At 33.3% G+C, this 24595-nt stretch overlaps 3 protein-coding genes across 4 annotated transcripts in view; 1 reads left to right on the top strand and 2 right to left on the bottom strand.

Moving 5' to 3' along the window:
- LOC126889381 (rab11 family-interacting protein 4) overlaps positions 1-24595 on the top strand; it is a 330965-nt gene that overhangs the window by 19243 nt on the left and 287127 nt on the right. The window lies entirely within an intron of this gene.
- Positions 804-1301, bottom strand: LOC126890276 (uncharacterized). Its single transcript, XM_050659133.1, has one exon. It carries the CDS (start codon positions 1299-1301, stop codon positions 804-806), a length of 498 nt encoding a protein of 165 aa, XP_050515090.1.
- LOC126890275 (uncharacterized) lies at positions 1350-1820 on the bottom strand. Its single transcript, XM_050659132.1, has one exon. It carries the CDS (start codon positions 1818-1820, stop codon positions 1350-1352), a length of 471 nt encoding a protein of 156 aa, XP_050515089.1.

The following is a 24595-nucleotide window of genomic DNA, read 5'->3' as shown; positions in this document are numbered from 1 at the left end:
CCTGAACCAGGTCAATTTTTACACACAAAAATATACGTTCTCAATAAAATCGTTCAACTACCCCTTTAACCCCATAAGGATAATAGCTACTTTTTGAGACATTTACCTAAATGTTTAAAAAGATTCGATGTTACTTTTTTGTCAACCAGATAACAAATATACTAGTCAATCATGACAACTATTTGAATCGAGGACTTTTTTATGTAAGAAATAAAATAACTTCTTTCTTAAGTATCAAGTCCAAAAATCAAAAATATTACATTTCTGAATAGAGAATTGAAAACCCTCTTAAACTCCGTATCACACGCCTTTATTTAAACTTTTTAGATGGGTAGCTATTACCCCTTGGGCGGTTAAGGAGGTAGTTAAATGATTTTATTGAGAAAGTGTATTTTTGTGTATATTTGAGGATTTTTCGTATGCCCTTATAATTTACGTAGAAAATGAATTTATCCGTTATTTTAGGACCTCACTATATAAAAGAAGTTAAATTTGTTCACAATAAAAGTACAAAATTTTTTGTAAGAGGTATATATTTTGTAAAAAAGTAAAAAGCTGTGCAACGAAAGTCGTCGTTGTTACATGGAAAAAGCTTTTGGGGGACATGACACCATCATAAGTTAAAGTAAAACAGGTTAAAATTAGACTGACAGGTATGAAAAAAATAGTTTTTATTTACTTACATGTCACATGCGATGCCACAAAAAGTTACCAATTGGTCTTTTTACTATCATAAATTAAATGATATACTAGCCACTTCAAAAATTCACATTCACTTGGGATCTACCAATAGGATTTAAAGGTTATTCCAACTCATCGTCATTATCGTTCTCTTCATCACTCTCATCCAAATTAATAATAATTTTCTTCAAGGCTGGGGCATTTTTCATGTAATCCTTTTCAATCTTCTTTACATGTTTTATAGCATTTTGATAGTTTTGAGCACTGATATTTTTGAACTCCGTTTTTATTAGTTCGACAACACTTTGGGCATCTTTTGGAGATGTGTTGTTCCTCCGGATATGGTTTATTAACTGAGCCCATAGCAATTCTATGGGATTCAACACACAGTAATATGGAGGTAATCTTAAAACCATATGTCCATTGTTAGTGGCTAATTTATCTACAATATGTTCTTTAGTTACGACTTTGGTATGAAGAACGTGAATTAGTTGATCTTTGGTGTAATGATCCTCAAAATATAGGTCTTCGGCTATTAAAAATTCTTGAATTTCATCCTTTCTACTCTGTTTGGTTGGAATTTTTTTAATGCATCTGGAGTGATATGATGCATTGTCCATAACAATCACGCTATTTGCTTTTAAATTTGGGAGTAATGTATTCTCAAATCACGATTCAAAAAGCGTCCCTTCGATGCCTTGGTGGTAGTCTAGAGAACTGTCTTTAATACTTTTGGAACTCAACAATAACGCATCGTTCACCCATCCATGTTGTCCTCCGCAATGTAATATGCAAATTCGCTTGCCTTTAGAATGAGGTACATCTATTTGGCATTTGCTTAAACCGTCTGCCCAGGCTTTATCTATCGTTTCGTGAGAATCAAACCAAGTCTCGTCCAGATAATAAATTTCTCGACACTCACTGCGGTATTGTAAAATTTTTTCGATATATTCATTCCTCCATTTTATTAGGCGGCTACTTTCCATTATGGTTTGTCTCTTATTGACAGTTTTATATTTAAAACCATTTTTGGTCAAAAGTCGTCCCAGAGTCTTTGTGGAACAATCATGAACCATATGTTTTTCTTTTAATTTTGCCATGATATTGTTTAGGTTAGGCATAATTTTAGCTGCATACATATTATATATTGTCTCACTAATAGGTTCCAAGAGGTAAGGTTGAATTTTTTAAGAGCTTCCCAAATCCTTTCTTGTTTTTCTATATTTCGAACCAGTCTTTATTAAACGGTACACTGTTACACAAGAAATTTTTGTTAATATCGCCGTTTGCTTAACAGCTTCATATTTGGTCATTTTTTTAGAAAGTCCGTCAAATACATCTAACACCATATTTTGCTCAGTTACACACAAATTCTTCCTTTGGTGAGTACTTGACCCCGCACTTCCATCTTTATCTTCTAAATTATCCGTAGGTTCATTTTCGTCAGGTAAATGCGTATCACTTTCCCATGGCCGCCACATTTATTGTTCTTTGATAAATACTAAATTTTATATCACAACGCGCTTTTTTTCAACAAACTCTGGCTGAAAGAACCACAAAATATACTGCTTAAGAATGACTAATTGCGTTATTTAAATATTGTGACAATGATCCCGCCCCATTTAATGATTCTACGAAAATGTACTTATTAAGTACTTAGCAATTACCGGAAATATAAAATTGTTTATAAATTTGTATTCAGGTCAACCGCAGGAATTTCTCTTAATTATTTTTAAATGTTACAAACAAAGACATGTTGTATAACATTTTACAAAAATATTTTTTAATGGATTTGGAATAAGTTTTACTTCTTTTTATGTATATCGATAAATAGTGTTCATTGACGAACCCACAAAACAAAATGTCTACTTATTTTCGTAACTGAAAAATATTTTTCCACCTACATACCTCTACCGAAAGTATTCATTTCCTGACCTGATTGTAGGGAGCATAGTCGTACTTTTCCTCCCTTGAATGATTCTTGAATGAAGTAAACTTAATTCTCGGGAGGAAAAATAGCACTTTGCTTCCTTGTTATACAAATAGCTATTATTTTGCCAGTCCTAAATTAAAAAAAAGGATGAACGCAAGTATTTTTTAATACTATATTGCGAGATTGTTTACTGATAAAAACCATTGTTAAGATCAATTTGTAAAAGCACTTAAACCAACTAATAACGTCTAATAATTTAAAATTCAACACTTCTTCGGTAATTTTATTTAAATGTTGGATACAGGTTAGTACAACTCTGTAATGTCTCTCTGGGGGTTAGTGTTACAATAGGTATCAATAGCGGATTATCAGCAGGTTGGTTTTTAAAATTTCTCATAGATCTTGTCGGTCACTATAATTAACATAACCCCTCTTATAAATCTTATATTATTGAAAATTTGTAAGTGATCAGGAAGGAGCCTAATTAAGTAATTTTGCTAATTAAGGTTTTAAAAATTATAATGTTGACTACTTTGTTATTAGGTTAATTTTAGGATTTTTATGGAATTAATGTTTAATGATTAATCTGTAACAAGCGAAAGTTTTAAAAACAATAATAACGGAATATCTCTTTCTATCTCTCTGTCTCTCTCCCTCCCTTTATATGATATGCAGTGGTTCGATAAGTACTTAGCTTCTCCGCCCTATGGCGCCACTATCGCAAGTGTATTATTATCGTATATACTATCGTATATATCGTATCGAATATATTATCGTATAATAAATACATTCTTGCAGACGGCCTATGTCAAAATCTCAGAAAAATCGGACTTGTTTGTAGCTTGTTGTTTTGTTTTGACCGCGTGTGGAAGCGGGTGTCTCTAGAAATTTTAGAAAAATAAAGCAATATCTTCGCTGATTCGATTCTTGTTTTTTCAAAAGGGAAATCGCACAGTGAAATCAAAGAGCCCTTCAATGCTGTATAAGGTTACTCTTGAAGACGCCAACAAGGTGTGGTCTATCCCAACTTCCTGGAAAAGGGCAAAACGATCACAGAGCTTTACTATGCCGCATTGGGCCAATTCGACGCCGAATTGCAGAAAAAACAGCCCCAATTGGCGAAGAAAAAAATGCTCTTCCGCCATGACAACGGATCGGCTCACACACCTTCACCCCCTCACCGTCACCATGGCCAAACTTGTTGAATTGGGCTACGAACTTCTATTCCATTTACGCTATCCCTACTGCATCCCTAAATGCATTTTCAAAGAGCATCTCGAAGAGATGGAAAATGAAAAATTTAGAACTCAGGAAATATTGACGGAAATGAGGTCAATTTTTATAATAGGGGGTTTTGGAGGCAGAACCTATTTTACTTCAAATCAGGCCCGAGGCACTACATAATTTTCGGGCTCCTAAATATAATTTAATAATAATATTAATTAAGTTAATTAGTTAATATTGATATCAAAATTTTTAATTGTTCCAAGACCTTCTTCTTCTTAACGTGCCATATCAAGTCCTCTTGACGTTGGCGATTAACATGACGAAACTGTCTCTGTCTCGAGCTATTCTAAATAGTTGTTCTGCTTTCTTTATTCCTGTCCACTCCCGGATATTTTTCAACCAAGAGGCCTGCATTCTACCAATTCCTCTGGCGTCCTTCGATTTTACCCATCATAATAACTTGAAGAATATTATACCGGTCTCCCCTTACTACGTGTCCAAAATAGGCCATCTTTCTATATTTGATATTAACAAGCAGCTCGCGGGCAGCATTTGCTCTCTTAAGGACCGCCACACTTATCAGAGTAGCCGTCCATGGTATTTTCAGTGTACGTCTGTGCAGCCACATTACAAAGGCCTCCAAACGATTAATGGTCGATATTTTTAATGTCCATGCTTCGACACCATACAAGAGGACTGACCAAATGTAGCATTTAATCATGCGCTTTCGAAGTTTAAGTTGCAAGTTATCATTACAGAAGAATGACCTCATTTTTAAAAATGTCGTGTGGGCTATCTCGATTCTACATTTTATCTCTTTATCTGGATCTAGTTGTTCAGTAATATGGCAACCAAGATATTTAAAACTGGGTACTCTTCGAATTATATGACCATCAACATATAACTGTGAATCTTGATGGGCCAAACGGCTAAATACCATGTATTTTGTTTTTGAACAGTTTATGTTTAGGCCAAACTCTCTTCCCACTGTGTCAATGGCATTTAAAAGGTGTTGTAATCTATTCATATCATCACTTAAAATAACTGTATCGTCTGTTAATTCCATTAACTTTCACACCCCATTCCAAAATATGGAGCGCTTTTAAATATTATATCTGAATATAAATTGAATAACAGTGGGGACAGTATACAACCCTGTCTGACACCTCTTTGTATTTTGCATATTTCTGTTGATTTTCTTTTTATGCAAGCTGTCGCTGTTTGACGCCAGTATAATTTTTCTATGATTCGTACATCTTGACTATCAACTCCTTAATCCATTAATATTTTAATTAATTTGTGATGTTGTACTCGATCAAAGGCCTTCTCATAGTCAATAAATACAGCAAATACGTCTTTCCTTTGATCTCGGCATTTCTGCAATAATACATTTAGTGCAAAGAGTGCGACCCGGGTTCCCAGTCCATTTCTGAAGCCAAATTGTGTTTCTTCCAGGTCTTCTTCACATTTATCTCTGATTTTACTGTGGATGATACGTAGAAAGATTTTCAAAGTGTGGCTCATGTGGTTCTAAGACCACAGTTGACAAATTTGAAAATTTATCTTGTTTTATCGCAATAAAAATTTTTTGATGATCTTTACGGGCTCCATTAAAATGCGGGCCCGAGGCAGGTGCCTCACTGGCCTAGTGGTAAAATAGGCCCTGTTTCTAGGTCAGTGAACACAAATTTCATGACGGCGATGGTCTCCGAGGTATCTGGTGAGGTAGCTTGTCGCCTGGGACGACCGAATAATTCACTAAATGAAGATTGGATCGAAAAACTGAAAAATACGCTTTCAATATTTTTAAAAATCTATCAAATGCCACTAAAGACGACCTCCACCCCCTGTAGGTTGGGGTGGAGGTAACTTTGAAATCTTAAATGGAAACTCCCATTTGTTATTACAGATTTGGATTGCTTACGTAAAAATAAGCAACTTTTATTCAAGACATTTTTTCGAATTGTGGATAGATGGCGCTATAATCGGAATAAACGATTTATCGTGATACCATAGGTAAATTATAGAAACGGTCTAATATCTCGAGAAATACACTTCCAAATGAAAGACCAAAAAATACGTATTTAATATTTTTCAAGAACCTATCAAATAACATCAAACACGATCCTCCACTCCACCACCTGGGGGTGGGGTGGGGGGTAACGTTAAAATCTTAAATAGGAATCCCCATGTTTTATTGCAGATTCGGATTCCTCATGAAAAAATAAGTAACATTTATTCGAAACATTTTTTAGAATTGTTGATAGATGGCGCTAATAGTGTTTTTCCGATTATAGCTCCATACATCCATAATTCGAAAAAATGTCTCGAATAAAAGTTACTTATGTGCAATAAAAATGGTGGCTTCTATTTAAGATTTTAAAGTTACCCCCCACCTCGCCTCTAGGGGGTGGAGTGGAGGGTCGTGTTTTATGTTATTCGATAGGTTCTTGAAAAATATTAAACTCGTTTTTTTGGTTTGTTATTTGGAAGTGTACTTCTCGAGATATTAGACCGTTTCTATAATTTACCTATGGTATCACGAAAAAATCGTTTTTTCCGATTATAGCGCCATCTATCCACAATTCGAAAAAATGTCTCGAATAAGAGTTGCTTACTTTTACGTAAGCAATCCAAATCTGCAATAACAAATGGGGTTCCTATTTAAGATTTTAAAGTTACCCCCAGCCCACCTCAAGGAGGTGGAGTGAGAGATCGTGTTTAGTGTCATTCGATAGATTTTTGAAAAATACTGAATTTGTATTTTTCACTTTTTCGATCTAATCTTCATTTCGCGAATTATTTGATCGTACCGCGAATTATTCGGTCGTTCCAGGCGATGCGAGTTCCACCCTGGGCACCAGGTACCTCGGAGACCATCGCTGTCATAAAATTCGTGTTTAGTGACCTCCAAAACCCGCAAGTATACAAATTGAACTCATTTCCGTCAATGCTTCTAAATTTTTTATTTTACATCTCTTCGAGATGCACTTTAAAGATGCATTTTCTCATGCACAAAATTTTTTGCCGGAGATCAATTTAGTTCACAAAATTGCCTGACACTCTCTCGAATCGAATGCAAAAAGTTGCGTGAGAATTCATCTTATAAAATTCCTAGGTTTAATGCTTCGTTGCCTCGTCTAAGTGGATTTGTGTGTGATTTGTATTTGTGTGATACCTTCCCCATCAAAATCTTGTTGTTCCAGATGATACTGTTTATTTTGTTAGGTTTTGCTACATAGTAAGATTTAATGTGTTGCTAGACAGGTTAATTGCTGCGCATTGTCCGGATATTTTTTTCACTAGCTAAGGCTAGATACTACATATCCCTGGTATTTGGTCGTGAGACTTGTACCATATTCTGTCCTTTCATTATACTCTACCAAGAACTACTGATTTTTTTAAGTCAGTAATTCAGTTAATTTAAAGATTCCTCCTCGTCAAATACTTATTGTAATGGTTTATGTAAGGAAGCGTCAGTTCATGAGCTTTATTTCTTAAAGGTAAGTATACCTTATGTTGAATGTTGAATCTTTACTTCATTTAAGTATACCTTGTTTCTCCCAAAACGTTATTCCTATTACGATACGGATTAGTTTTTTCCTTTTTTTTTGTTGCTGTATAAGACAACTGCTTATGGACTGAGAAAGCCTGTTAAGCCCTTTAATTTTAACCCCCAAACCCCCAACCCCCAAAATCCTCCCCCTGGCTACGCCCGTGGCAAGGACTTTTTCATTTCTCTAATTAAATATAGGGTGTGCCTTAAAAAATTCGATGACGTCATAAATTAGACATAAGTAACCGAAAAAAATTAGATGCGCAACAAAAAATTACAATTTGAACAATATAAAAATCAACCTATTTTTATGTTTTTTCAAAATCTCTCGGGAACAAAATTGTGAATTTTATGCCTTACTTTTTAGTCCTGTCGCCAGGGGGGGTACAACGGCCTCGTTAATTCAGATGGACTTACTCAAGTTTTTTTTATGTATTTTGACCCGTAGAACACGAATTTTTTGGGTAACAGTTGATCCGGATGTCGATAAGATTGTTATAGACCAAGAACTTGAGGAATCAAATAACAGCGATTTTTGGCAAAACAAAACAATATTTTGTATTTTTTGGGCCATTTTAAGTAAAAAATATTTCTACAAGTTTTTTCGTAGGATGCACAGTTTTCGAGATAAACGCAGTTGAACTTTAAAAAAATCGAAAAATTGCAATTTCTGAACCCGAATAACTTTTGATTAAAAAATAAAATAGCAAGTCTGCTTACCGCATTTGAAAGTTTAAGTCAAATTATATCGGTTTTGATTATTTGCATTGGTAAAAATTTATTTTTTTATTGTTTAACAAAGCTATAAACACGTAGGGTTTCCCGTGCTTTTACATGCGTTTTACCGCATGTAACGTAGAAATAGTCTTGATTGCACTAGTACCTATTCTACCTACTCGTTCGATTTTAAATGAGAAATCATAGAAACATCACTCACGCACTAGTTGTTTGTAGCTTTGTTTAACAATAACACAATAAATTTTTAGCAATGCAAATAATCAAAACCGACATAATTTGACTTGAACTTTCAAAGGCGCTAAGCAGAATTGCTATTTTATTTTTTAATCAAAAGTTATTCGGGTTTAAAAATTGCAGTTTTTCGATTTTTTGAAAGTTCAACCGCGTTTATCTCGAAAACTGTGCATCCTACTAAAAAACTTGTAGAAATATTTTTTGCTTAAAATGACCCAAAAAATACAAAATATTGTTTTGTTTTGCCAAAAATCGCTGTTATTTGATTCCTCAAGTTCTTGGTCTATAACAATCTTATCGACATCCGGATCAACTGTTACCCAAAAAATTCGTGTTCTACGGGTCAAAATACATAAAAAAAACTTGGGTAAGTCCATCTGAATTAACGAGGCCGTTGTACCCCCCCTGGCGACAGGACTATTTGGGACACATGTACCTACCTATATTTATAGTCTAATTACAGCTATAAAAAAATATTTTTTCTACGAGCGTGCAAAAATGTCTACTTTCGCGCACGCGTTTTAGTTTAGAAAGTTTTACTTTTCCGCGCGCGTGTTACTTTTCCGCACGCGTGTTACTTTTCCGCACGCGTTTTACTTTTCCGCACGCGTTTTACTTTTCCGCACGCGTTTTACTTTTCCGCACGCGTGTTAATTTAGATATGGTAATGTGGCCTTAAAGTAATTATAATACTTCTCAGTATCAGTCAGTACAGTATCTCAGATACAGTATCTTCTGAAAAAGAGGTATCAAAAAAAAAGATAGTGTATGTCACTTCAAGCACCCAAACTGATGACCCTCAACAGTTCCCAACCTGCCCAGAAAGAAAGTCAAAAATTTCAGAAGATAAGTGCTACTTTGTTGTTATTAGTAACTTAACCCCAGTATACACCCCTATACAAATAGTTCACTACATTAAAGAGAGGCTAGGTATTAAGGATTATATTAGATGTTACGCCCTCCTTAAAGACGCCAACACAGCAACTGGGCCCTGATTCTAATTCATTTCGACAGTCGCAATTTCATTTCGACACCGCCATGACAGCCGCAGAATATAGCGATTCTTATTCATTTCGATATTAGTTACAACTGGGGATATTAATCTTATCATGTTGAGACTGCTCAGAATTTGGGTTGGCGCTCCCGTTTATTGGAACTTGTTGATAGTCTGGGAAAATTATCGAAAAAATGCCATTTTTGGGAAAAATTATTTACCAGCTATTTTATTGCTAAAATCGAATCTTAAGATTGCATATACAGTGCGTCCATAAAGTAACGCATAAATTCATTATTTCGTAAACCAGCGACATTAATGAAAAATCCTGAAACTGGTCGATTTTTATTTTTAGATTCAGATTTTTTGGCATATATATCATACTAGTGACGTCATCCATCTGGGCGCGATGACGTAATCGATGATTTTTTTAAATGAGAATGGTCATGTGATACCTCATTTGAAAGGGTATTCAATTCTCTATTCACTAATATAAACATTTACCTAATTATTTATACAAGGTGTTCAAAAAACATTTTTTTAATTAAAATAATTGAAACAAAAAGAAGAATGTACGTAATTTATTTAATTCAAAATACGTTTTACTGTTGTCAGAAAACAGGAAAAAAATGTTTATTTGAGAAATAAATATTGTTTTTTGCTTAAATTCAATGTTAAAGCTGCCACCCACCTGTCGCTTGGCAGTTTGAACATTTCGTTTAAGCGAAAATCAATGTTTATTTGTCAAATAAAATTTTTTTCTGTTTACTGACAGTAGTAAAATGTATTTTGAATTAAATAATTACATTATATTCTTCTTTTTGTCTCACTTATTTTAATTAAAAAATGTTTTTTGAACACACTGTATAAATAATTATGTTAATGTTTATATTCTTGGATAGAGAATTGAATACCCTTTTAAATGAGCTATCATATGACCCCTATTCTCATTTAAAAAAATCATCGATTAAGTCATCACGCCCAGATAGATGACTTCACTAGTATGATATATATGCCAAAAAACCGTAATTTAAAAATAAAAATCGACGTGTTTCGGGAATTTTCCTTAAAGTAACCACTTTACGAAATAACGAATTTATGCGTTACTTTATTAGTAATATGGGGTATGACAAGTCCGCAGAAAGTGTGTTATTTTATTTATAAACAAATTAGCACTTCTAAATCTTCTTTATTTTTCAATTAGTGGTCTGTAACTCCTAAAATTTTTCCTTTGAGCCAAAAACACTCAAATAAAAATTCACCGTAATTTAGTTCTGCACAAAGTTATTTTTTTTCCGATTTCCTTCAACAAAAATTTTACTCAGAAAATCCGAGTTTTCCCAAAAAATCTGCAATTTTCAATTAAAATTTTAGGGAAGTACCTAATTATTTATCAATAATTAAATAATTGATGACATGAAAGATTTATTATAGTAGATTATACAGAGGGGCTAAATTATGGAATAAATTCATTTCTTTAAAACGGACGATTTTGGAGCAAAATCCCGAAAGAGGTCGATTTTTATTTTTAAATTACAATTTTTTGGCATATATTTCTTACTAGTGACGTCATCCATCTGAGCGTGATGACGTAATCGATAATTTTGTTAATGGGAATAGGGGTCGTGTGGTAGGTCATTTGAAAGGGCGTTCAATTCTCTATTCAGTAATATAAACATTATTATCATTAGGTATTTATACAGGGTTGCCAAAAAAAATTTTTGAATTAAATTAATTGGCGCAAAAAGAATGTATGTAATTTATTTAACTCAAAATACATTGTACTGCTGTCAGAAAATAGAAGAAAAGGTTTATTTCACAAATAAGCATTTCTTTTCGCTTAAATTAAATCACAAACAGCCTCCCTCCTACCTATTGGCAGTTTGAACATTTAATTTAAGCTAAAAGCAATGTTTATTTGCAAAATAAACATTTTTTTCTATTTTCTGACAGCAATAGAATGTATTTTGAGTTAAATAAATTACATGCATTCTTCTTCTTGCGTCAATTAATTTAATTCAAAAATTTTTTTGGCCTCCCTGTATAAATAATGATATTAATGTTTATAATACTGAATAGATAATTGAACGCCTTTGTAAATGAGCTACAACACGAACCCCTATTCCTATTTAAAAAAAATAATCGATTACGTCATCACGCTCGGATGGATGACGTCACTAGTTTGAAATATATGCCAAGAAATTTAATTTAAAAATAAAAATCGACCTGTTTCGGGATTTTTCTCTAAAATCGTCCATTTTAGAGAAAATGAATTTATTCCATAATTTAGCCCCTCTCTGTATATCAGGAGACCGGCGACAATCTAACCAATAGTTTAGCAATAATTAAAATGTTAATTAAAAAATTTCGGTCGAAATAATAACCAGAAAGATTATGATACACCAGAATAACTATGATTTTCGTATAAAAAAGCACTATACCTATTCAACGTTCCTTATAGCCACTTTACACGATGCAAGTAATTGCGCAATTAATTGCCCAATTTCTTGCGCAAGAACTTGTGCATTAAGTTGCAACTAACTTTCTGCAATAAAGTGATTACACGGTGCAAACAATTGCATAAACTGACATGAAATAGACAGAAACTTTGACAAAATAGCATAAATTTTAGGTTATGTTTGTTTTTACAAATTAAATGTAATTTTTTGAGTAGAATTATCAGATATTAGATTAAAGATGTTAGATTATAATTTGAGAAAATTATAATATTATGTATTAAGTATAACAAAATCAATTAATACCTAATCCAAGTATGTAATACATATTATTCATTTACAAAAGGAAACAAGTTGTAAGAAATAAAATAGTTTTTTTTTAATCCCTATGTTGCATAATTAAAGTTATTCACCTGAATAATATTATCTGTGAAGCGTGAAATTGGTAAAAAGTTCCTCTAGTTTTGTTAATAAATTGTTTGGTTTGAAATTTAAGATGACAGAAGTTCAATGTCATCAAAATCTTTTATTTGTTGACAGCAGAAAAGTAAAAACAAACACTGTAGCCTTAAAAGTTACTAAAAATATAACCAAATTGCAGAAAAAATTGCATGAAAAATAGGACATGTTCTATTTAGCTGCAACTTATTCTTGCAGCAAGGAGTTGCAGCTTTTCTGTGCAATTCGCGTATTACTCGATGCAATTTCTATTGCTGCAAGAAATTGCGCAATTAATTGCGCAATTAGTTGCATCGTGTAAAGTGGCTATTACAGGATTGAAATTGGACCATTTGAGCGGTCTCAGGAATGTTATAAAGAAACAATTTTTTGGCTTATAAACAAATAGAACCCCTCAGAAAATATTAGATTTAATTAAATTAAGTTAACGCTGTTGAAAAGGGCACGGCTTCTGTGTCCTTTACGAAGAAAAACAAATTGAATTGCGAGAAGTGATTCCAGGTATAACCGGTCAAATTTGACCGGCATTTGCGACAGAGTTATAAACAACAGGATTTTAATCTTTGAACCATTAGATACCTTTTAATTCCGGTCCTCTTTGTACATACAAATTTTCATATCTTCAAGACACTTATAACAAAAAAGATTTATGTCACTGTCACCAAATTATTTAATTATTGATAAATAATTACTTCCCTCAAATTTTAGTTGAAAATTAAAGATTTTGTTTGGAAAACCCGAATTTTCCGAGGAAAATTTCCGTCGAAGGAAATTGGAATAAATTATCAATGTGCAGAATTACTGTCAATTTTTATGTGAGTGTTTTGGTTTAAAGTTAAAATTTTCGGAGTTATAGAGCAATAATAAAAAAAGATTTCGGAGCACTAATTTGTTTATAAACAAAATAGCACACTTTCTGTGGACTTTGCACAGCTATATTACTAATATAGGAAGTCTTAAGATTTGATTTCAGCATGTCCAGCAATAAAATAGCTGGTAATTAATTTTTCTTGTTTTTTACTAATTTTCCCAGATTATTACCTTACATCTTTCATTGAGTTGATGATTCATGTTGTGGACATTCTCAATTATTATATTTCTAATTTAATACTATTCTATCTAATTCCTCAAAACAAGCAAATTTCAATTAAACCCAGCTATATTATAATACCTTTTGCTTTAGTTTTCCTTGCAAGAAATAAACAAAACATATCTAAACTAAACCTAACCTCGCTTTTGGCCAATCATTCATCTCCGTGTCAAATAATTTCGACAGTCGAAATTATAATATCAACACCCTTTTTAAAGTCGCTATTAATTTCGATAGTCGCTATTTCATGACGTCACTTCGTTAGTTCAACTAAAATCCACAAGGCTCGCACAATCGCATTTCAACCGTCGCCATATTGAAAGCGACTTGTTTAGTGTCGAAATTTGATTTAGAATCAGGGCCCTGGTTCCTCATTTAAAATAGGCATAAAATCAAAACCATCCATCGACTTATTATTTAATAAGGAAATTTGGCCACCTGGTGTCAACATTAAATGGTCTACAGAATCATCATACTCTGAAACAAAGACGTCATCTGAAGAAAATATGAATCCGAAGTACATCAGAAGCCCGGTTAGCTTGGAAAATCCAATGACCATTCCAAGCAACAACAAAAATGAAGTTGAAGACACCAATATATTTACAGACAAGCAGGCTATCACAATTTGCAAATCTCAAGAGCCTTTCCGTTCCCATATCAATTTTGTTAAGAAAGATACTTTGGAACCATCCATAAATTTGGATCCTTTAACACCACCAAGAGTTAGACTAACTATAACTAATAACTCGAACAGTCGATATCTTCTTGCAAGATTAAGGGAACTGGATATCTTAAAGGCAATTAAACTACATCTTGCTTTTCTACACGATCAGCCTGCTTCTGTATTTTATGACGGATACACCAACACCAGCGTGAAACTCTTTTTGGCTTCCGCAGGACTACCTACTAAGACTGAAGAACTACGAAAAGTTCTTCTAAAATTTAACCATGCCTATGGAATTGGTCCAGCTGAAGTGGAAGCTGATCTTGCCGCGTATAGGTCCTATCTCACTTCGGATAGAATTATACACCTACAAAAGTCGAGGGAATGTCACCGAAGTTATTATTCCACTGGCTCTCCAAAGCGAAATTTTTAAACATCACGACGTGTTCTGAGGGACTAGAAACCTCAAATTATTTTAGTGATGACAACTTTGGCATGGTTCTGATTAATATTCGTTCTATAAGAAATAAAACTGATGAATTATTTTTGTTTCTGGAGGAATTAGGATTTCCCCCGATAGTTGCGGTTACAGAGCACTGGCTTGAAGTCAACGAGCCTTTTTTTGTAGAAAAATATACCACAATTGCCAGGTATGATCGTCCAAGTTCGGCTCATGGAGGCACCCTAATTCTCTCTAGAAATAATGATTTTTCTGTGATAACAAAATATGACTTTTTGTTAAGTGAATCCTTCTTTGAGTTTTACTTAGTTTATAATAAAAATCTTAATCTTTACATTATTTGCATTTATAGATCACCTGACTCTACTGTGGAACTATTTTTTCAGAACCTGCTAAATTTGTTAGATGACCTGCCTCATAAAAGCAGAAAAATTCTATGCGGTGATTTTAACATTAATTATGCTGCTGCTTGTGCTACCCAAGTGTCCCTGGCCAACATATTTGAATAGTATGGTCTCTCAGTGCACGTTAATTCTCCTACAAGGATTACAAAAACTACATCTACCATAATCGATTATATTGTCTCCGATTTCTCACCCCATGATGTCTGCTCTACAGTTATTAATGCGGGACTATCTGATCATGAAGCAGTGTATACGAAGTTTAACATCTTCAGCAAACCCTCCACAAAAACCCGACGTTTAGGTAGGATTTTTCCACCGGGAATTTTCGTAAATTCCAAAATTTATGCTTAACTTCTGAGTGGCACTCTCCTTCTATAGACGTGGACTATAATTTCAGTATTTTTCTAGATAAGCTGCTCCGCATCGTCAATAAGGCATTTCCTTTAATCCCTATTAAGCCAAAACATCGGAAACCTTGGGTTACGAAAGGTATTCGCATATCAGCCAAGAATATGCGTTCACTACTATACATCAAGAAATTTACTACCAATGTTTCTGTCACTGAATATATCACGAAGTACAGGACAACATATCTAAAACTTGTCAGATCAGCTAAAAAAGCCTGTTATTAAAATCGTCTGGGAAGCTCTAAAAGTGTTGCAAAAGAAACTTGGTCTATAATAAACGATCTTCGAAATAAAACTCACACAGCTCAATCATTTTCCCTTCCAAATCCTGAAATTCTAAACGACTACTTCGTTAATGTGAGTAAAAATATAACATCAACTATTTTGCCCCAACAAGATCCCATTTCCTATCTCCCTAACTCAAGAAAGGTCTCGAATTCATTCTTTTTAAGACCAGTCGATAACTCTGAACTGATCCAAACAATCAATAGTATCAAAAGCAAATCATCTTGTAGTACTGATGGACTATCTATAAAAATTTTCTCTAATCTCACAGAAAATGTGTTGAAAATCCTCGTCTCTCTAATTAATGATTCCTTCGAAAAAGGTAAATTTCCAGAGTGCCTAAAGACAGCCATTATTATTCCTCTTCATAAGAGTGGTGAAAAATCTGATGCCTGCAACTATAGACCTATTGCCTTACTACCGGTACTCTCCAAAATTATCGAGAGACTCATTAAAACTCGACTTATGTCCTTTATCGTTAATAACAACATTTTATCACAAAATCAGTTCGGCTTTTTAACAAATAATTGTACCACTGATGCCATGTTTTCTGTACTACATGAGGTTTACCAAGCACTAAACAATAATCTTTAAACTGCCACTGTTTTCTGCGACTATGCCAAAGCTTTTGATTGTGTAAATCACGACATCTTGATTACAAAACTAAATTTCTATGGAATTCGAGGTATTTCTTTAAATTGGTTCCAATCCTACTTGAATAATAGAAAACAACTAGTTAGAGCAAATGATACTGACTCTAGTCTCAAAAACATTGTATGTGGAGTACCACAAGGTTCAGTATTGGGTCCTCTTCTGTTCCTTATCTTTATAAATGACATCACTAATTTAAAAATCGATGGGAAAATTTTTCTTTTTGCTGATGATACCAGTATCACTTGGAGCAATTCAACTATTGCATCTCTTCATGAAACTATAACTTCGGATCTACTGACAATAAAGACCTGGTCTGACTCTAATTTACTCTCTTTTAACGTAAATAAAACAGTAGCATTATCCTATAAAGGAGCTCTTCAACCTTTGCCTCTTAATAACAGCCAGATCAGTACCGTTGATTCTGTAAAATTTCTTGGTATTTTTTTAGACAGCAACCTCAAATGGTCCCTTCATATCGATTCGTTAAGTAAGAAACTCGCCTCAGCTTGCTATGCAATAAGATCTGTCTCAAGGGAACTCAATTTAGCATCTTCTAAAATAACATATTTTTCGTTGTTCGAGTCTCATCTTCGATATGGTCTTCCTTTTTGGGGTTCTAGTACAGCTGCTTAATTTGATGTTATTTTTAAATTGCAAAAAAGAGCAATAAGATATCTGTTTGGCCTCAGAAGATCTACACATTGTAGAAGTTACTTCAGAGATCACGGAATTTTAACACTTCCATCTTTATATATTCTAGAAACGGTTTGTTTAATTCGTAAACACCTTCATGTCTTTTCAGCAAGGCGTAATCATCTTTACTCCACCAGAAATTCAATCTTTGACATTTATTTACCGATTCCATCCACTGAGTTAGTAAAGAAATATATATTATATTCCGCAAAGAAACTGTACAACCATCTCCCGTTACAACTTAAATCTGTAACATCTTTCCCAAAGTTCCGTAAAATGACAAAAGCCTATCTATCTAAAAGACCATACTATTCAATAGAAGAATTTCTTAATAAATAACTAAGAAAATTGGGTTTCATACGCAGTAGCATAAACTTGTCAGTTCCTTATATTATGTTTTCTTTTGACTGTATGTAAGCTTTGTCCATAAAATTGTAAAAAATTTCAGTGACAGTAAAGCATATTTCTATTCTATTCTATTCTACATGCAATAAACTAATATTTAGATATGATTTACTAATTTATTTCAAATATATGTTATTGTGTTCATGTTTTAATGAAATTAACGCGAGAATTCGATGAAATAAAATAATTTTGACATAATATTCGAAAGTCAAATCAGTAGACAATAATAGTGGTTTTGAGTCGTCGTCATGGAAACCAAGATCGTCGTCATGCTAACCAATTATGCTGATTATTTCATTCATAGGAGATTCTGACCAATAGAAAGCTACAGAAATCTGAATTAAATCGATAATTTTTGATAATCTCCCGTCGTTAAGTATATTACGTCAGATGCCCTTCGTTGCTACGAAAAAATACATTCAGTGACATTAATGACAATTAATGTTTTAAAAATTATAAAAGTGATGACTTTCAATCGTCAAATATTTATAAAAACTGTGTGTTTAATGGTACTTACATAAATAAATTACAATAAAATTTTGGTTTTGAACAGTTTTATTCATGAAATAATCGCAACTAATTGCACTCGACCTCTGAAATTAATATAGAATTTTTGTTCTCGTGACACTTTGACATAATTTGACTCGCCTTCGGCTCGTGAAATTAAAACTGTCAAAGTGTCACTCGGGAAAAATTAAATAATTTCAGAGCTCTTGTGCAATTACTACTGAGAATTCGATGAAATAAAATAATTTTTGACATAATATTCGAAAGTCAAATCAGTAGACAATAACAGTGGTTTTGAATCGTCGTCATGGAAACCAAGATCGTCGTCATGCTAACCAATTATGCTGAAAGTTTGGTTTTGACAACCTTGTCAAAGAATTAATTTGTGTATGTATTTTCATATTAATTAAATTAATTGATTAAGATTTGGTAATTTTTTAAAGACTCTTAGAAAAAATATTGTTCCTAACTCTTGCAGAAAGTCTGTTTTCCGCACTCGACTGCTTGCCGAACTCCCGCTTCGCGTCGTTCGGTAAACTGCAGTCGCGTGCGGAAAAGTGTGACTTTCTGCACTTGTTAGGAAAATAACTATTTTTTGTGTTTACTGATAATACATTATTATGTCTAAACAGTAAGTTTTTTGCTTTTAAATTGCGTTGGAAAAATTATATTAAACAAAAAAACTCTTAAATAAAACATGAGTTTTTACCAATACGTATTTACACATTAAAAAAATAGATATTACTAACGTCTTGCCTAATTTACAACTTTTATCACGACATTCATTAAATTGTTTTTCAAGGAATATGGAAAAACTTCCATGAATTGTAGATTAGAAGTAATTAGCAAGTTATATTTGGCGTCTTTAATGTATTTGATTTGAAATAAGTTTAGGATTTAAGAATCTGTAAAGATTCTGTACAGACAGAAGTTTTTTTAATACGCCCGATGTTTTTTATATTACCGTCAATATTACCGAGAATGTCAATTTTGGACCTCAAAAAGATAAAAAAAAAGTTTGCCACTCATACCCCCGGGATTCCTCCTAAAACCCTTCTCCTAGGGGCAGGCACGTAGCCAGGATTTGGTTTTGGGGGGGGGGGGGCTAATTTGATGGGTTGATGTCGGGACTGCCCCATATGTAAACTTAAATGTAGCCTATTCCAAGAATAAATAGTGTATACTTATAATAAAAAATAATTACGATGACGGGATAGTGTTGGAAAATTCTCGAGAATGAAAAATCGGAGAATATTCTCGAGAATATTCTCGATATGGAGAATTTTCTGAGAATGAACCACATGACGCACTTAAGAATATTGTTGAAGATGAAAAATAGGGTTTTAAAAATCATGATCTTATATACAAAATTATGAGACGAAACAACAGTGTTCTTTGTATATAAAAAAATACAAAAACAACAGAAAACACAAAATGTCTTTGATAAAAAAATGAAATTTTCTTCTTAACAGCAAATAACCGATGTGGTATGATAAAAGATGAGACCTCAGATTCAGAATCTATTTCTATCATTAGCTCATCCTAGTCATCTACAATCTGCATTTCAATGTACACTGATGAGCTGTGGGATTTTGTTTTTCACGAGTGGACAGCTCAGTCATGGATTGGTCAACGTCTAACAATTTTAAATTGTGAGCAATAAAAGTTACCTTACGAGCCCGTTCAGCAGTGAGTCGGTTTCTTTTAGAGGAGTGGATAAAAAACCATAAGTAACGAAACTTCTTTCAGTCGCTGCACTGGATGAAGGCATGCTTAATATATATCAACTACTATTATAGTTAATTTTGTTCCGAAACATGTACCTTTTCACCATATGATTAAGTCTAGTTTTTCAATTGATTTTACAACGTATGGTTTTCCAAAAAATCCTTTTTTAGACCGATAAAGTGCCAAATCTGCCATTATTTCAGCCGACTCATCACCATATTTTAAAATTGCTAAATTATCTACAAACTCAGTTTCCTCAACTTATTCTTCTCTGCTTAAATGAACACCATTCTAAATATTTGCACGTTAATATTGCACCAAATCAATAAATATTGACACTGTAAACACCCTTGCTAGTGGTTCATGGGATTGGCAAAAACAATATAACTACATATTTTTTAAATTATAATAATTTGACCCGTATCTAGTTTTTATTTTTGTTTCGGTTTTTGAAAATATAGAAAATTGTTGCCGAGAATATTCTCGAGAGAATTTTCTGGCCGAGAATATTCTCGAGAACTTGAGAATATTCTCTTCTAACATCACTATGACGGGAAGAAATACACTGAGCGGCACAAAAAATGGCCACCCCACAAAATGGGTAATTTTTGATGTCAATTTTCTAAATCTGTTGTCCGATTTAAGTGATTTTTTTAACATTTTATAGCCTTATTCTTTAACAATGTCGCTGTAATAAAATTATTGCTAGACAGGTAAATGATCATTGTATACCGGGTCTACCAATCAAACTGTGTTTTATTCTCAAAGTTCACCACACCCTGTGTAATATTCTAGCATTTATAAAATATTGAAATTAAAACCCAACTATAGCCGCAGGTTTTCTTAACATTCTGTTTTTTGATTAATTCGCTTATGTTGGATAATAAAAAAGTTAGGTACTTTAACAACTAGCCATGTTCTTCATTAATACACGGTGTTTCTAAATAAGTGCGACACAATTTAAAGGGGCAAATCTGCAAAAAAAAAATAATGGCCGTTTGCTTTATAAACACATGTCGGCAAATGCTTCGTTTCCGAGATACTGGATGTTGAATTATTTTCTTACAAACTGACGATTTATTTATTGCTCTAAAACCGGTTGAGATATGTAAATGAAATTTGGTAGGTTTTAAGATACAGTTATTGCACATTTTTTGACATGCAATTAAGGATTTTATATTCTCCATTGGCGCGCATACGGGTAATATGACGGGTAATATTACCCGTTTGAAGAAGAAGATAATAATGATGAAGAAAATGAATTTTAAAGATAAATTACGATAAATTTTGTATAATAAACTTTTTTAACCATAAATATATTATAATGATAAAAATGTATGGTTATTTATAATAAAAATACATACATAAAAATATATTACCCCAAAAACCCCCGAGTAACGAGTTTAAACTAATTATATGATAAATTACCACAACACTCCAGAGGACGACGTTTATTACACCCGCTGCAGGCACGAGGTACTTTGCACACTCTCGCCGACCTCATATTCATTTTCAGCGACCCCAAGAACCCCCGAGTTACAAGTTTGGGCCAATTATAATTATTTAACATTAAATAAATAATTATTTAACAAATTACTATAATACTTCAGAGGAAGACGTTTATTACACCCGCTGCAGGCATCAGGTAGTTTGCACACTCTCGCCAACCTCATATTCGTTTTCAGCGACCCCATAAACCTACGAGTAAGAAAATTAAGTAAATTTTTCCCACTATTTACCGAAATGCATTTTTGAAATGCATTTTTCTTATGCACAAATGCAATTTGAGATTTCTTATTCATTACATTAGTTCACAAAATTTCCTGACATTCTCACGAATCCAACGCACCAATCCGCATTAAAATCCGTCTTACTGCAAAAAAATCGACACTTCAATCCTTCAATGCCTCGACTAAGATTTCAAAGACTCCAATAATGTTTTTGCATGGTTAATAGCAGACACCATATCTAGATTTTTTTCCTGAAGTGATACAGACAGTGGCAAAGTAAGGCTAAAGTCCACACACAAACAGGCTCACAATTAACTCACTTTTTCCAACTGCAGCCAAGAAGCTTGCTGCTGAAGAAGATATTTTCTGGGGTGTCTGTGATATTTCTTCTCAGCTTACAACAATAGGATGCAATAGCTCCGCAAATGTTAACACACTGTTGTCTCTTTCAATGAAACGTATTTCGCATAGACGTGTTAGCATTTTTTTCTTTGAATCAGCGGCATGAATGTTAATATTGTATTGTAAAATATTGTTAGCATGTGTACTGTTTCTGAAGAAATTTGTAATCTCTTTTATTGCTCCTAAGTAGTTACTAACACAAGAGTTTAAAAATGGGTCACTCAATGCAAGATTTAATCTATGGCTGGCACAATGGAAGTCTTGGGAATGGGAATCTATACCTTGCTTCTGGGTATTTCTCTCTGATCCTGGTTTGACCTCCAGTAAGATGGCCAGACATGGTGGCAACTCCGTCATACCCTTGTGCTACACACTTGTTCAAATTTAAATTCAAATTGTTACATTTTTCCAAAATTAGCTTCGTAACATTCTCTGCACTTTGACTGTATATTGGTACAAATTCAACAAAATCTTCTCGTATTACGGGTGTTTCATTCTTATAATCTACGTAAAGAATACATATTGAGAGTTGTTCAGTTGTTCAGTAAATCTGACACCATTTTTGTCCTTTCTCTGAAAATTTCGGGGGAGGGCTGCTGAAACTCCTCAAGTTTCCTCCCTGGCTACGTGCCTGCCCAGGGGGAACATCGATTTACCAAGAATCTGTACGCCGTAGAAAAAATGTTTCAAGCTAGATATATAGTTGAAATAATTTTGAACCAAACTGTCGATTAACACTTTTTGTGTAGAATGAATTCAATGGCGTACTGATAGATTGGCGGGCCTGGTTCCAGTTGGGATGTGGGCCCGGCGCCCAATAAAAACACACATTGTACATATTGTTGTGATCTTACTTTTGAAATCTAATGATGTTCTCAGATGTAATTTATCTTAATTAATTAATCAATAATTTATCTCATTAATCAAACAGATCAAATACAAATATAGTGTCAATCTCAGGGCTAAATTATAATATCAATTACTTACTTTCGTGGCTTCAAAGTATTTCTCAGTGGATTCCTAATCGGGATAGATAAAAGAGAGTAAAATAATACACACATACGGATTTCAATTAGAAATTATAAAAATCGTTTATTTTATCTAAATGGCAATAACTGCTTAATATTTCTTATATCTTATCTTTCTATCTTTATTTAATACAACAGTTACAAAAATGGGAATCTTATTTCTTTTTGTCTCCAAATTTATTTTATTTATAATGAACTATTATGATTTATCAGTAACAAATTGATTTAGGTTTGATGAAATTTTTATAGTGATTGTGTATCTCAATTTTCAATGTGTTATTTAATACACAAACCATACATTCACGTCATAACAAATTAGACTGACCTTTACTGATGATTTGACAATGTCTTCACACAAAACACGTTTCCTATTTGCTTGGGTTGCGATCCAAAGACTCGTCACAGTCTTCCAGCAATGCCTCTGCTCCTTTGAAAACTAAGCCTCGTACAGTCCTCGTTCCTTCTCCTGATGCCGTGTTCTACCTTTTTCAAACACTTCAACAAAAACCGGGATACTCTAGACTCAAGGAGTTATATACTATCTCGACTCGGTCTATCACTCGCTCCACGATATCTTACTTTTTATTTTTTTAAATACAAAACTAACCAACCCGGCGTTTCACTTTTTTGTACACTCTTCTCGAAAAATACCCCTTCCAGCATTCAAAATCAATCAATCCAAAGCAACTTTCAATTATCCGTATTTACCAACACAAACTTTCCTTTTTCTAAATATCTTAATGGATTTCAAGAAAAAATAATATTCCCCATTTCAATTTTACTTTCCACATTAACCCTCTTTACAAATTCAATAACCTATTATCTTATTTGCTAGAATATGAATTATCGGTGGTTATTCACACCTTTCCACGAACACTTTCTTTTTAAACATAACTCTAATTGTTTACTGGAGTCGTATTGTTCCTGGGGTTCGTAAACACTTCTCCGAAACACTTTCTTAAAAACTACCTATACATAATTTGTTTTATACAGGGTGTTCCAAATCTACATGCCCGCGGTCGAGAAAAGCGAAAACCTTTATTTTTATTTGAATTTTAAATATAACTATAGACTTTTATTTCTTATGTCAAATAGGAATATAACAATATATATGAAAAGTTTTTAATAAACATTAAATATAAATCATCATATACATATTATAAAATATATCATATCAAGTGCCGATTGTGCCGATGTGTGCTTTTACCCTGGGGGTGAGTTTCACCCCTTCTCGGGGGTGAAAAACATACGTTCAAGATAAGTCCGGAATTGGATAAACTGACTAATTGTAAGCAACTTTAGTTCTCTAGAGTTTTTTCACTAAGTCAATACTTTTCGAGGTATTTGTGAGTAAATATGTTCAATGTTCAACAAAAAAAAAATACGACGTTTCGAGACGGCTCTAAAAGTGGCCTTGGAAAACAGAACTAAGAGAGTGATACAAGAAATATATTACCTATAAGTTTGATTATTCTATTGCACTACTGTCATGTTCATTCGCCCTTCTAGGGCGACCACTATTTCTTCTTCTGATTAATTCTTAGGGCGATATCAGATTATGCGTTTTGACCGGATTAAGTATTTTATCGAAAAAAACATTCTTAGTAAAAATATAGCCTAAACAAAAGTGAAAAAAAAAATGGTGTATATACGAAGTCTGTAGACCCAGAAGAAACAGAGTTCTAGGTAATGAAAAGTAGGTTCTTATTCGCCAAATTCCAATTCAAAGATTTCAACGTGAAATAACCAAAAATTGAAGCGCTTTTCGGGAAAAACTCATCATAGCTTGTTTTTAAGGTTTTTAAAAAAGCTTTATTTCTGTATTTTTTTAAGGTTCTAGCACCAATATTAAGTATGTAA

The sequence above is a fragment of the Diabrotica virgifera genome, chromosome 8, assembly GCF_917563875.1.
Source record: "Diabrotica virgifera virgifera chromosome 8, PGI_DIABVI_V3a".
Taxonomy (NCBI): domain Eukaryota; kingdom Metazoa; phylum Arthropoda; class Insecta; order Coleoptera; family Chrysomelidae; genus Diabrotica; species Diabrotica virgifera.
This window is presented reverse-complemented; position numbering and strand designations above follow the sequence as displayed.